The sequence below is a fragment of the Seriola dumerili genome, unplaced genomic scaffold (genome assembly GCF_002260705.1).
Source record: "Seriola dumerili isolate Sdu_G_001 unplaced genomic scaffold, Sdu_1.0 BDQW01000393.1, whole genome shotgun sequence".
NCBI lineage: Eukaryota > Metazoa > Chordata > Actinopteri > Carangiformes > Carangidae > Seriola > Seriola dumerili.
This window is the reverse complement of record NW_019174648.1, coordinates 35,673-47,010: the sequence shown is the minus strand read 5'-3', so window position 1 is coordinate 47,010 and position 11,338 is coordinate 35,673. Positions and strand designations below refer to the sequence as shown.

General features: G+C 37.5%; 1 protein-coding gene across 1 annotated transcript; it reads right to left on the bottom strand.

Annotated features, from left to right (window-relative positions):
• Positions 1-5,747: 5,747 nt before the first annotated feature.
• vbp1 (VHL binding protein 1) lies at positions 5,748-9,495 on the bottom strand. The gene is made up of 6 exons (XM_022761268.1): positions 9,381-9,495; positions 8,227-8,351; positions 8,025-8,091; positions 7,400-7,498; positions 6,915-7,053; positions 5,748-6,688 (listed from the first exon to the last, which is right to left on the bottom strand). Exons 1-6 carry the CDS (start codon positions 9,459-9,461, stop codon positions 6,612-6,614), a joined length of 588 nt encoding a protein of 195 aa, XP_022616989.1. The 5' UTR covers positions 9,462-9,495; the 3' UTR covers positions 5,748-6,611.
• Positions 9,496-11,338: the final 1,843 nt, after the last annotated feature.

Below are 11,338 nucleotides of genomic sequence, written 5' to 3'. Positions count from 1 at the left end.
TAAAAGGTCATGTTTCGATTTCGATTGTTTTTTTGCGCTCCCTTATTAATTTTTTGTTCTCTGTCAATAATTTTTTTGCATTCCCTTATTACAATCCTTATGCTCACAAACTATACTTTTTGCATTCTCTTTGATTTAAGTTTTCATTAATTAATTTGCAATAGACGATGCAAAAATTAGCAGGTTAATTGATCAGTCAGTCGACAGAGTTAAGTTTAAGTATTTTGATAATCGATCGATCGCCTTTTTTTCTTTCTTTTTTTTTTTAACAAAACTGCCAAAAATCTTCTGGGTTCAGCTTCTCAAATGTGAGGATTTGATGCTTTTCAGTCAATTGAATACCTTTCGGTATTTGACTGTTGGTCGGACAAAACAATCAAACTGAAGACATAATAACATTTTATAACATTTGTAAGCTAAATGATTAATCAAGAAAATAATTGACGGATGAATCGATAATGAAAATATTTGTTTAGTTGCAGCCCTACACCACAGTGCTACTTCACCACAGTAGATGAATTTACTGAATTTTTCTTGTAACGGCCTAAAATTAAAATTAAAATCAAAAAGTGATGCAAAAGAGCACAAAAATAGGAGGGAATAAAAAGGTGTTTTAGCCACTTCAGGGGTTTTGTAGAAAAGATTTTAGACCTCAGCTCTTGATTTCTTATTGTTGCTGTCCGATGAAAACCATGTATCTCCAAATTTGGTGAATTTGGATTTTTCAGATGAACTAAAAGATCAGATATCTTTCATGGGTTGATACAGTTCTCCTCTATTTTCCCAGAATAAATCATTTGAAACCCCACTGGATTGTTACCTCCACCAAAGAGGTTATGTTTCCACTCGTGTCTGTCTGTTTGTTTACGTGTCGGCAGGATTACGTAAAAAGTACTGAACCGATTTGCACCAAACTTGGTGAACAGATGGGGCCTGGGCCAGAGAAGAACCTGATAAATTTTGGTGTATCCAGGAGATTTCTTTATTTTTTTACCACTTACCTCAACATTTTGAGTTGAGAGCATTTCATGTCATGGTGGGGGTATGCATCAAAGCCTAAAGTAGTGTTGTTTTTCTGTTTGTATTTCTTTTTGTTTTGGAGATGCATGGTTTTAAACGACAGCAATGTTGGTTTTCTACACCAAATCTGGGCAAAATTATAATGTTTAAGTTAATGAGAAAATGAAACTATTTCAGTAAACACCTGCAGAAAGCTTGGTTTTGCTTAGCCTTGCCAGCTATTTTCCCTCTTCCAATAGTGTTTGAGTATTTGGCAGGGAGATTAAACCCTTACTATTATACTTTAGCAATTTATTGTTGGTTTGTTGTCAAAAAGAATATTCCCTCTGGTCACAAAACCTAAAATGATAGATCTGTATCGCTTTCCAGAGAAAAGATGTCATCAACCAAAATGCTCTACAACCAACTGAATATTTTTTTTGTGTTGTTTTGTGTTAACAGAATACAACAAGACCAAAACTGACACATAACTTTTTAAGACGGATATATCTAAGTCGGTCTTAATCCTGAAGATACCGAAACGGACACGACTTGGTCACCACTCAGCTGATTCCAGTAAAACATGATTCACTCAGTGTGTGAAATAAGCAGCCTGCAATTAAACACTAAAGATGCCCCACAGAAGCCCGACCAGTTGTTAATGGTCTGGAAGTGGCTGTTAATGTTTTTGGCTTGATACTACAGACTGTGAGTGAAGCGAGTTTCTAGGAAGTCACGTGACATTACTGAACGTGGAAGAAGCATTTTTGGGAGACTTTGCCGTTTTTTCCACACAAGCAGTTTCAGTCTTTTTCTGAACTGAGGCTCGGCTTGGTGCAAATAAAGATGTTCCATTCAGAGATGCTGACAAAGTCGCCTCAGGACCCATGGATGGATCAAGAAAGGGCACTTTGAAGGGAGCTATTGGTACGATTGAAAGCAGTTTCATGTTTGACAGCAAAGCAATCTCCTTTTTGGCCCATTTCCAGAGAACCATACAGGATGATTTACTGGCACTCTGCACCGCTCTCTGCCAGTATCCCTGGCAGTGTTTGGTTTCACTAAGGCTGCTTTCATACAGAAGGCATAGCACTGCTGGACTCCCTTCAACTGTCAGTAAAGTGGTTGCTATCAGCACAGCTGCAACCTCAGACAAGCTGAAAATAGGTCTCTATTATAATTCTGTTATTCTCACTTTGTTACAACTTCATGTTCAGAGGAGTAGTGCAGCATTTTGGGAACTACACTAAGATTAAAAGATCCATAGCACTCTCATCTCACATGTTCAAATCAAATCAAAAATACTTTTTTGTGCTCCCTCATACTTCAAGTAGCTTTAAGCTAGTGTTACTCTTCGCATCGTTGAGCACGCAAAGGCTCTGTGCAGACGTATGTGTACCCTCCAATTTGTTGTGATACCAATCCACTGTCCCTAGTCCAAGTGGACTCCAAATGAGTAAATTAAAACAACTGAGTGTTCATGGTCTCTGTGTTTGTTCGTGGGGATGTATAATTTTAGCTTCCAGTCATTAAGCTAACCAGCTCACTGGCCGTAGCTGTGTAGCTTCATATTTACCACACTGATTAGCCTTGTTTGTGGGTCAAATGCATTAGCATTATCTTTACAATTGAGTCACAGAGCTAAGCATGTGTTTCCCTGAAAGACAATTACCCAGTGATGTTTGAAAAACTAATAAGGGTGTTTAACAAGAGTAACTGCTGCATGATAAAAAACTCGTGCAAGTTTCAGCATTTTTCTTTGGATTGAGAAACACAATTGGCTAAAAATGTTAATGGGCTATTTTATTATTCAGTGAGTGGGAAATTGTTTCATCTGGATGATAAGAAAGTTTTTTTCTGGATTTTGGTAGCATGTCAAGGACAGCAGTAAGTCAGGGTTTTTTTTTAAAACACCACCGGGTTATTATCTTTAACAGAAATGCATGCTTTGCTGTGTGACTCAATTACAATGCTAATGCTAATACATGATAGGCACAAACTGGGGCTGATATAGACAGCAAGTATGAAGGTACAGCTGGTTAGCTTAGCTTACTTACAGCAGCTCTAAAGCTAATTAATCAAGACAAAACCCCAGGATATAAACCAAGAAACAAACTGGAACATAACACAGAAAACGTGTTGCTTTTACTCTTTGGTTTTTGTACAGATTAAGCAAACAATAAAACATGTTAATGAATGAGTTTTAGGTCGATTTTGTGAGTTGAGATGTTTGGCAAGTTGTATCTTATTTTTCATCTAACTTATGAAGACATTATTCACAATACACATAGAGGTTTCCCCCTTGTTTCCACTCCTTATGCAATACAATACATACAATATTCCTTTAAGCTTTAGCATCCATTTGCAATTTTTGCCATGAATAATGCCCCTATATATTTTTTTAAGAAAATGTATCTGAAATGGATGTTGAATTAATCCCTGCCTACTGCCAAATTTTGGTGGAATTTCTGGCTGTGTCCGAGGAGCTTGTCTACCAGCCATGATCATTTTGAACTCTAATTTTATTCTAATAAGCTAATAAGTTAAAACTGGAGCTATAACTGACATGTTGGTGACACCTCAAGACTTTTCCACACATTATTTGACAGAACAGTCAACTTTTTTCTACCTTTCCACTCTGATGTGTAACATGTCATCAATGTGTCAGTCCTGTATTCAAAAGCATGTATCTGTAGGTTAACAATAGCTATTTCCTGCCCTCAGTGTAATAACAAATAAAATGTGACTGGAAAAATAAGCATATTCTCCTATTTTTTTTTTTAACACAAGGTGGTTGCCTTTTTCATTTTAGGCTGCTATTTCTGAAACTTGGGAATATTAAGACTAGTTGATAATTATGGGACACAAAAACCTACATTTGCAACAAATCTATCCACCAAATTTAAATCTCTAAAAAAAACCCAAAACCAATCCTGTCCCCAGCACACGATTCTTTTCAGTGTGTACACTTGGGTAAAGTCACCAGCTGTACTTGTATTTTACTTGAGTATTTCCATATTATACTTTATACTTCTGCTGCGCTATGTTTCAGCGGACAGTATTGTAATTCGACACGTGTTCAAATTATCCAGCATTTCACAAAGATTAGAGAAAAGTCTAAAAACTGAAAACAGATGTGTATCTTCTTCTGTCCTCTCCCATTAGTTATCAATAAACGCGCTCAGATTAATCTTATAACCACACAATGCACAAAGGGCAATAGTTGAGGGCTATAGGGGTCAGTACAGCCCCTTAACAGTTTAAACTGTCCATGCATCCATAAAAATAAAGCTGCTTTGCCTAAAGGACCAGTAGGCTTCAGTAATTTCAGAATAAGCTTGTAAGATGCTGACTTCAGGGAAAGAGGTCAGTGTACTGTGGTGGAGGTGAACATTCAACATGAAGTTAAGGTACTTAGAAACCTTAACTTGAATCAAAACTCATACTCTTCGGAGTAATAAGACATAATGTGGATAAAAGTCCATAAATCTACTTGAGAAATGACCATGCTTTTGGATTTTCCCTCAGTATCAAAATAATCCAGTGATTGTTTTCTGTACTGTAAAGTGAGTGCATTGCAAACAGTAGCTGCCATTAGCAAATTTGGCATGCTAGTGATGGTAGTTTTCAAAAATGTTCACAGCTGAAAAAGCTGTAAGTAAAACAAATAATGATACTAGAAGAGACTAAGTCCATTCATATTGGTCCGGCACAGTGTTTTTAAAAGTACTGTATGCTGTGCTGTAATTCCACATATTACCACTGGGTGGAAGCACTGAGGACACTGAACAGTACAGGTCTGACAACCTGTCAGCTGATATGCTCAAAATTACAGTCATAGTAGTAGCCTTCCTGACAGGCTACTACTACAACTACGACAATATCAATTAGGCCTTACAATGTTTCCTCCACTAATTTATCCAAAAGGTTGAAGCTGGAAAAATACATTATGAATGAAAGTGGTTACATTTTTCAGGGGGGATGGGGAAAAGCTATAAACCAAGTTCCAGGAGAAAGTACAAGAGGGATGGAGTCAGTAAGACAATCAACATTTCAGCAACATGTGACACAGTTACATGTAAAATTCGGTTCACGTCAACTGTTTCAGTGGAAATAAAAACTTCTTAGGATTCATTATATGGAGCACCACAAGTGTAAGGCAAAAATACCATTACCAAATACATTTTCTGGACAGTAATTGAATATCTTCAAGTTGTGGACAATTAGTGGAACCCAACACAAGCAAACTGGAGACATCACCCTGGCTTCTGAGGAAATGTGAAACCCATTTTTCTTGTTTTGTCTTTAACATTTAGGATGAAATATATACATACATTTTTTCATTTTTTTTTGTGGATTAATTAATAAATTTGTAAAATCTTGTTAATTCCTGGTTTTATATTCTAAATGAAGGTCAATTAATGAATGTTTTAAAACTATTTCCATGACACTTGTGGTCAAAAGGCTGAAAAGGAATGACCCATACACAGGGACCTTGTTGTGTCCACAGTCTGCCTTTAGCTTGTTTGTTTATTGTGCTTCTTTTTGAGTTTTTTTTTTCTTTTCTTTTTTTTAAACTTATGTCCAATTTCATGTTTTTTTTCCTACCTTTTATTTATTGTGCTCTCTCAGTGTTGCTTTGCTCTGCGTGGCACTTTGTTACCTGCAGGTACTTGACTCCAAACATCTTTTCTACCTTACCTCTCATAACTTCTCTTCAGAAAATAAACAACACACAGAGCACCAGGTCAAGGTCTTATCTCTTTGCCCAAATGTTCTTCTTTTACTTCATTCATTGTTTAATGAGTACAGTGAGAGACAAATAAATACAGACAGAATAGCGGCAAAAAGGAGGAGGTGGAGAAGTAGAGGAAGAGATGATCGAGGGTGGAAAGTCGAGGGACGGAGGAGGAAAACAGTGGATCCTTCTGAACTCCTAAAAGTCCTGAAATGATAACCAGAGCCACAAGGCAGAACTAGTTTTATTCTGTATTACTCTTCTGCAGAGATCTTTTGTCATCCTACATACCAGGCTCTATGGAGTATAATGGCAACTGTGTTTTTACTAACTCAAGTAAAAGTCCCACGTGAATGTTGTTGCAGGCTGAGAAAAAACAGATGTGTCAGGTCCGTAAGGAGGAAAACTGCAGGGAGGAAAAGACGATGCGAGAGAACCCTCGTAGTCTGCCAAAAAAAAAAACAACTGGAACATACTGAAATCATTAAAAAGAATACAAAAATTGCCTCGTTGCCTTTGTTTTTTGTTAGTTTTTACTTGAAAAAATACTTTAAAAAGTAACAAATCAACAGAGAACAGTAGTGGTGGAAGGTCTGAGCTTGACTTGACAGAGGACATATTTGAAAATCCAACAAAGAATTAAGATCGCGCTTGATTTAGCCGGCTTCATGTATGGCACCTGCACATCTCCTTAACAATCTCAATGAGTTAAATCAAGCGCACTACGACTTTTGGAAATATTTCAAACATGTCTTCTATCTGTCAAGCACTGGGGTGAACATACACATGACTTGGGAGACGGGGGTCTGTTTTTTGTTATTGACTAAAGAGATGATAGTTAGCATAAGGGGATTTGGACACTGTGTCGTCGATATTAAGACTTGTCTGCTGATTTGAGGAGGTTTTCTTTGCTCCTTCTCTTCACGTCCCAGTTGTAGACTCGTGCCATGTCTGAGGAGAGCGGTGAGTTAAGGAACAACAGCGGCAGAAGGATTACTTGTACTAAGAGCATGTTGTTGAAATAGCCAGTACGACCACTTGTACTCTGACAAACTGTTTGATAATGCTCTCAGATCTAACCCATTCATACAAGTACAGAATCAAGAATTTAGCCAGCAGATGTCACCATTCTTGTCTTATCAGCCAAACCTGGGTGGACCATTCAGTGGAAGGATACTGACTTCGACGGTGGTGAACTGGTCTCGCAGGAAATCCAGATCGTCCACGAGTGTCTCTAGGTTACGAGATGCGGTGGACAGGTTCTTCTCTAGGAGAGCCTGGGCTTCATCGATGTCATACTCTAACATGACGTTGGCCTTTGAGGGGGGAAATGTTGGGGGTGGCGAGGAATGAAATGATGACATAAAGAGAACTGAAGTTATGGCCTCGCCACGACAGCACTTGACTTGTATAGAAACTGGTCAGTTTAAAGCTTCTGAGTTGATTTGTTCAAAATGAGGTAAAGATGACAACCGTCTTATCCAGACACCTCTCCAGAGCATTACATCACTTCATTAATCATCCTTAGCTTTTCTGTTGCAGAAGTGAAGTAACAGTAACTTTATAACGTCTCATGTTGTTGTTTTATCTCTGAGACGAGGTTTTGTGATGAAAGACTATGCAACGCTAGATAAACCTGACTTTAATCTAAACTTTACTTACCCCTAACCATAGGCAGACTTTGTCGGTGGGCGGCACTGAGGCCTTGCAGTAAACATTGTCAGCCAATAGGAAGTGTGTCTCCATGGGCTCTGTGGTTTCCTGGGGAAACAAAAAGTGTGGCGCACTCACAATTAAGTCCTGTTCTTTAACCTAACATGATCTGTAGACAATTTCTGAGTAAGCAGCAGCTCAACAGCCACAACAACCTCACACATAAACAACTGTTTTTGCTATTTAAGAATTTATATGACAAGATTTAAGAGCTATTCATTTATATGTAATTTAATTATTCAACTAGATGTTTTTTTTGTTAAACAGGTATATTAAAAGTCAAGGATGTTGTTTTAGCTTGTACAATTTTGTCTTAAGCACTCAGAGATGTTACTGTCTTGAATATAATTCTTTCTGTGGATCAACCTAAAAATTAATGAGTTTTCTTTGTTGTTGTCATTTTTATAATTCAGACACGTGTATATCTGCTGCACCGGCATCTTAAAGCATGATTATACTAATGTTTAGTACAACTACCAGCCAGGCAAAATTCAAAATCCATTTGTAAAAAAACAAACAAAAAATGATTACAGTACATAACATTTGAAAGATAGTCCACAAAAACCTCACACACCTTCTTCTTCTGCATGTGTCGAAGGATTTCTAGCGTCTGTGTGATTTGTGGGATCTGGTTTTTCAACCTAAATATCGAGAGAAATTAGGAGATTTAGTCAAGACAGGAGAGCAACCAGAAATTCATTACACTGTTATGTAGCTGAATGGAATGTGGATGTTAAGACTGATTATATGTGTGCTTGAGAGTGTGTTTCAGTTACCTGAGTTTCTTCTGAGACAGGTTGAGCTCCATGTATTTGTATTTCTGGTACTGTTCGTCCAGCCTCCTCAGCGCCGAGTCTGCCGTCTCGTTGCCAGGCTGCTTCATAAAAGAGTCGACATCCTCCTGAAAAATCCAACGGACAGTGCAAACAGTGAGCCAAGATATTACACTAAATTATGAAGCATACAACACTCAATGTAAAACATTAAGGCTCCCTCCAAGCTTGTTTGTAAAGAGTTATGACGAAGATATATCCTGAACAAGATGGAGAGAACTTCATTAATTCCAAAAGGAAATTGTAGTGTTGCAGCAGGCACTTCACATAAATCACAAAAACAATGCAGTAGGTAACAAACAATAAAATTACAGACTAAATTGTATGCAATAACTTTATAGAATACATAAAGTATAAATATACATTGAAAAAAATAGAGACTAAAGATCCATGGCTATACTGATGTAGATATTAATACTTTTTGGTGCAACATATTATAGTAAATTAAATATGTTCAGGTTTTGGACTGTTGGTTGGATAAAGAATAACTGAAGACAGGTTTCCACATTTTTGGACAGAAAATATCTGAAAATAATAAGATTCTGCCATAATGATGATAATTTCATGACTTTTTGGGTTCTTTGTCAACTAAGAAGAGACCTGACAGCCAACATGTGCCTGTTTAAATGTTTATATGTGTTCCCTTTAGGTATAAACCACAGTCTGTATTAATTCCCTTATCAATTATGTGATTAATGGTGAACTTAATCCTGTATTTAGAGATGTGCTGGGTCTTTTACAGTTATTTTACAACGAGAAAATGATTGAAGGAGACTGTGGGCAGCTAACGCTACTTTAAATGTCACCAACAGATTCAGAGGCAAAGTGGCTGCTAGTTGATGTGTAGCGGGCTAAAATATGTTCAATAAATAGTGAAATATGTTGAAATAAGAAGCAGCTGGAGCACCGGCGGTCTGTAATGTCCATAGAAGGAGATGAGCAGCCGCCCAGCCTGCACACATACACCAGGATTAACTGTTAGCTAGCAGCTAGCATGACGCGCCCACACACCGGCTACAGCCACAAAAGGTGCGTTTCCAGCTGCCTAATCCCGCTGTAAACATCTGACACGGTGAGAGATGTCGGGGTTTACGCACCACAAACGCCGCTTCAGGGATGCCGAGGTGCTTTTTCTTTGTCGCCTGTACGGCATTGCTGTTGTCTATGGTCGCTGCCATCTTGGAGAGAGGCTGCTCCTTCCTTCCTCACGCGCAAGTTCGAGCGTCTGAAGAAGAGAGCGGAGGCTCTGCTGCCCCCAGCGGCCACAGGCTGCAACTGCTGCCGGTACAACTGCTGCAAACCTGCATACTGTAAACGTCTTGTATAACTCCCTCTAGTTTCTTTTTAAGTGTGTTCCAGTGTGTAAATTATTTTTTAGATTTTATTTAACTTTAACTCATAGTTATCTACTCATGGGTTTTGGAGTTTTCAAGTAAAACCTTTCTGTGCCGAGCTGAGGTTTTGTCTGTCTGTGTTCGTCTTTCAGGATGACAGAAAGATTTCATTACAGAATTTTCTAATTTTTTGTAATAGGTCTCTGATCCTTACACTAACATAGACATACACACTGAAGAAGCTGTTTCCACACTGACACTTTGGATGACCTCCCAGTGAAGATCTTACCACTGAAGGTCTCTGTGACTGTGGGACAGAGCAGCTAGAGATAAAAGAGGATGATATATTTATAATGATATTTGTTTCTTAAAGGCAAAAGTCACAAACTGCACATATCCTCCTGCTGTCTCATCATTTCATGTTTATTTTATTTTTATTTCTCAGTTTTGATTGACAATTATTTGACAATGAATTTTTTCTTTCAATTGTCGACCTTTTCACATGTGTAAAAATGTATTCACTCACTTTCTGATCTTTATGTCTGGTTTGTTTAGACATTTTATTTTCATCTACATCACGTCTTTCTAAATCATTAAGTTTTTTTTATTTCATTGCATTTATCAACAACTGCATGTTTGAACAGCTGATCATTGTTCAGATTCAACAAACTTTATGTTAAATTCATGAAGTTATTCATGTATGAAATATTCAAAATATATTGAATCTATATATAACAAAAGGTGCGTTTCCAGCTGCCTAATTCCGCTGAAAACATCTGGGTTTACGCACCACAAACGCCGCTTCAGGGATCCCAAGGTGTTTTTTCTTTGTCGCCTGCATTGCTGTCGTCTATGGTCGCCGCCATCTTGGAACAAGGCTTAGTAATGATAGATAATACAAAAGCAAATAGGGACAAATAAAATAAAGAAAACAGACATAGCAAAAAAAATGTGGAACAGAAAAAAATCAGACATTAATAATCAGGACCAGAATATCGGGATGTATCTTCATGATACTGAGTTCACTTTAGAGAAAAAGAAGAGAAAAATTAAACAAATAAACGACGTCATTATAGGCCATCATAAATAATTTCATCATTTTATGTCATAAGTAAAGTATTTCTGGTGTTAGACACTTTTATTTCAAGATTTTGGACTAGAGTGAACATAGGAAACCCCTCTGATGGGGATTCTTCCACACACATAATCAAGAAAAAAAACTTTAAAACTAGAAACTTAATTAAACAAAATATCTCAACCTCATCTTTCACCTTAACTGTAATAAAATGCTGTAAATACTTTGGTTTCCATTTATTAACTGCTCAGTATACTGAAGAATATTTTGAAAATAGTTATTATTCAAAAAATTAGTCCATCACCAGTTTCTGAAAATTCTTTAATGAAAAAAAGCAGATATTGGAGGTTATATAACTGCATGTTAAATATATTCAGTAACTCTGTAGCCCCTCATGCTCCATTGTTCCCCTTTCCTGAAATCTTCCATTTTATTTTACTTAGTTATAGTGAAACTGCTCCCCCTGCGTTCAACCTATAACTCCATTTGAACTTATATCAGTCAGTATTTCAAAGTCCACACCTCACCTGACTCTGACACCTGAGACAAACCGCTAAATAGTCTGTTTCGCTTCCGCACTGAAGAGAGACACAGAGACTGACTGCACTTTCTGTCTGCTGTGTTTTCAGCTTCGCTCAGAGACTCA

What these genes read in the sequence shown, in the direction of transcription:
- vbp1 (XM_022761268.1), bottom strand. Translation starts at nt 9,461, where the DNA reads ATGGCAGCGACCATAGACAACAGCAATGCCGTACAGGCGACAAAGAAA. An exon ending in CTGTCTCAGAAGAAACTCAG is followed by an intron (nt 8,092 to 8,226) that starts GTAACTGAAACA and finishes CTCGATATTTAG; the next exon opens with GTTGAAAAACCAGATCCCAC. An exon ending in GTTCACCACCGTCGAAGTCA is followed by an intron (nt 6,689 to 6,914) that starts GTATCCTTCCAC and finishes CGCTCTCCTCAG; the next exon opens with ACATGGCACGAGTCTACAAC.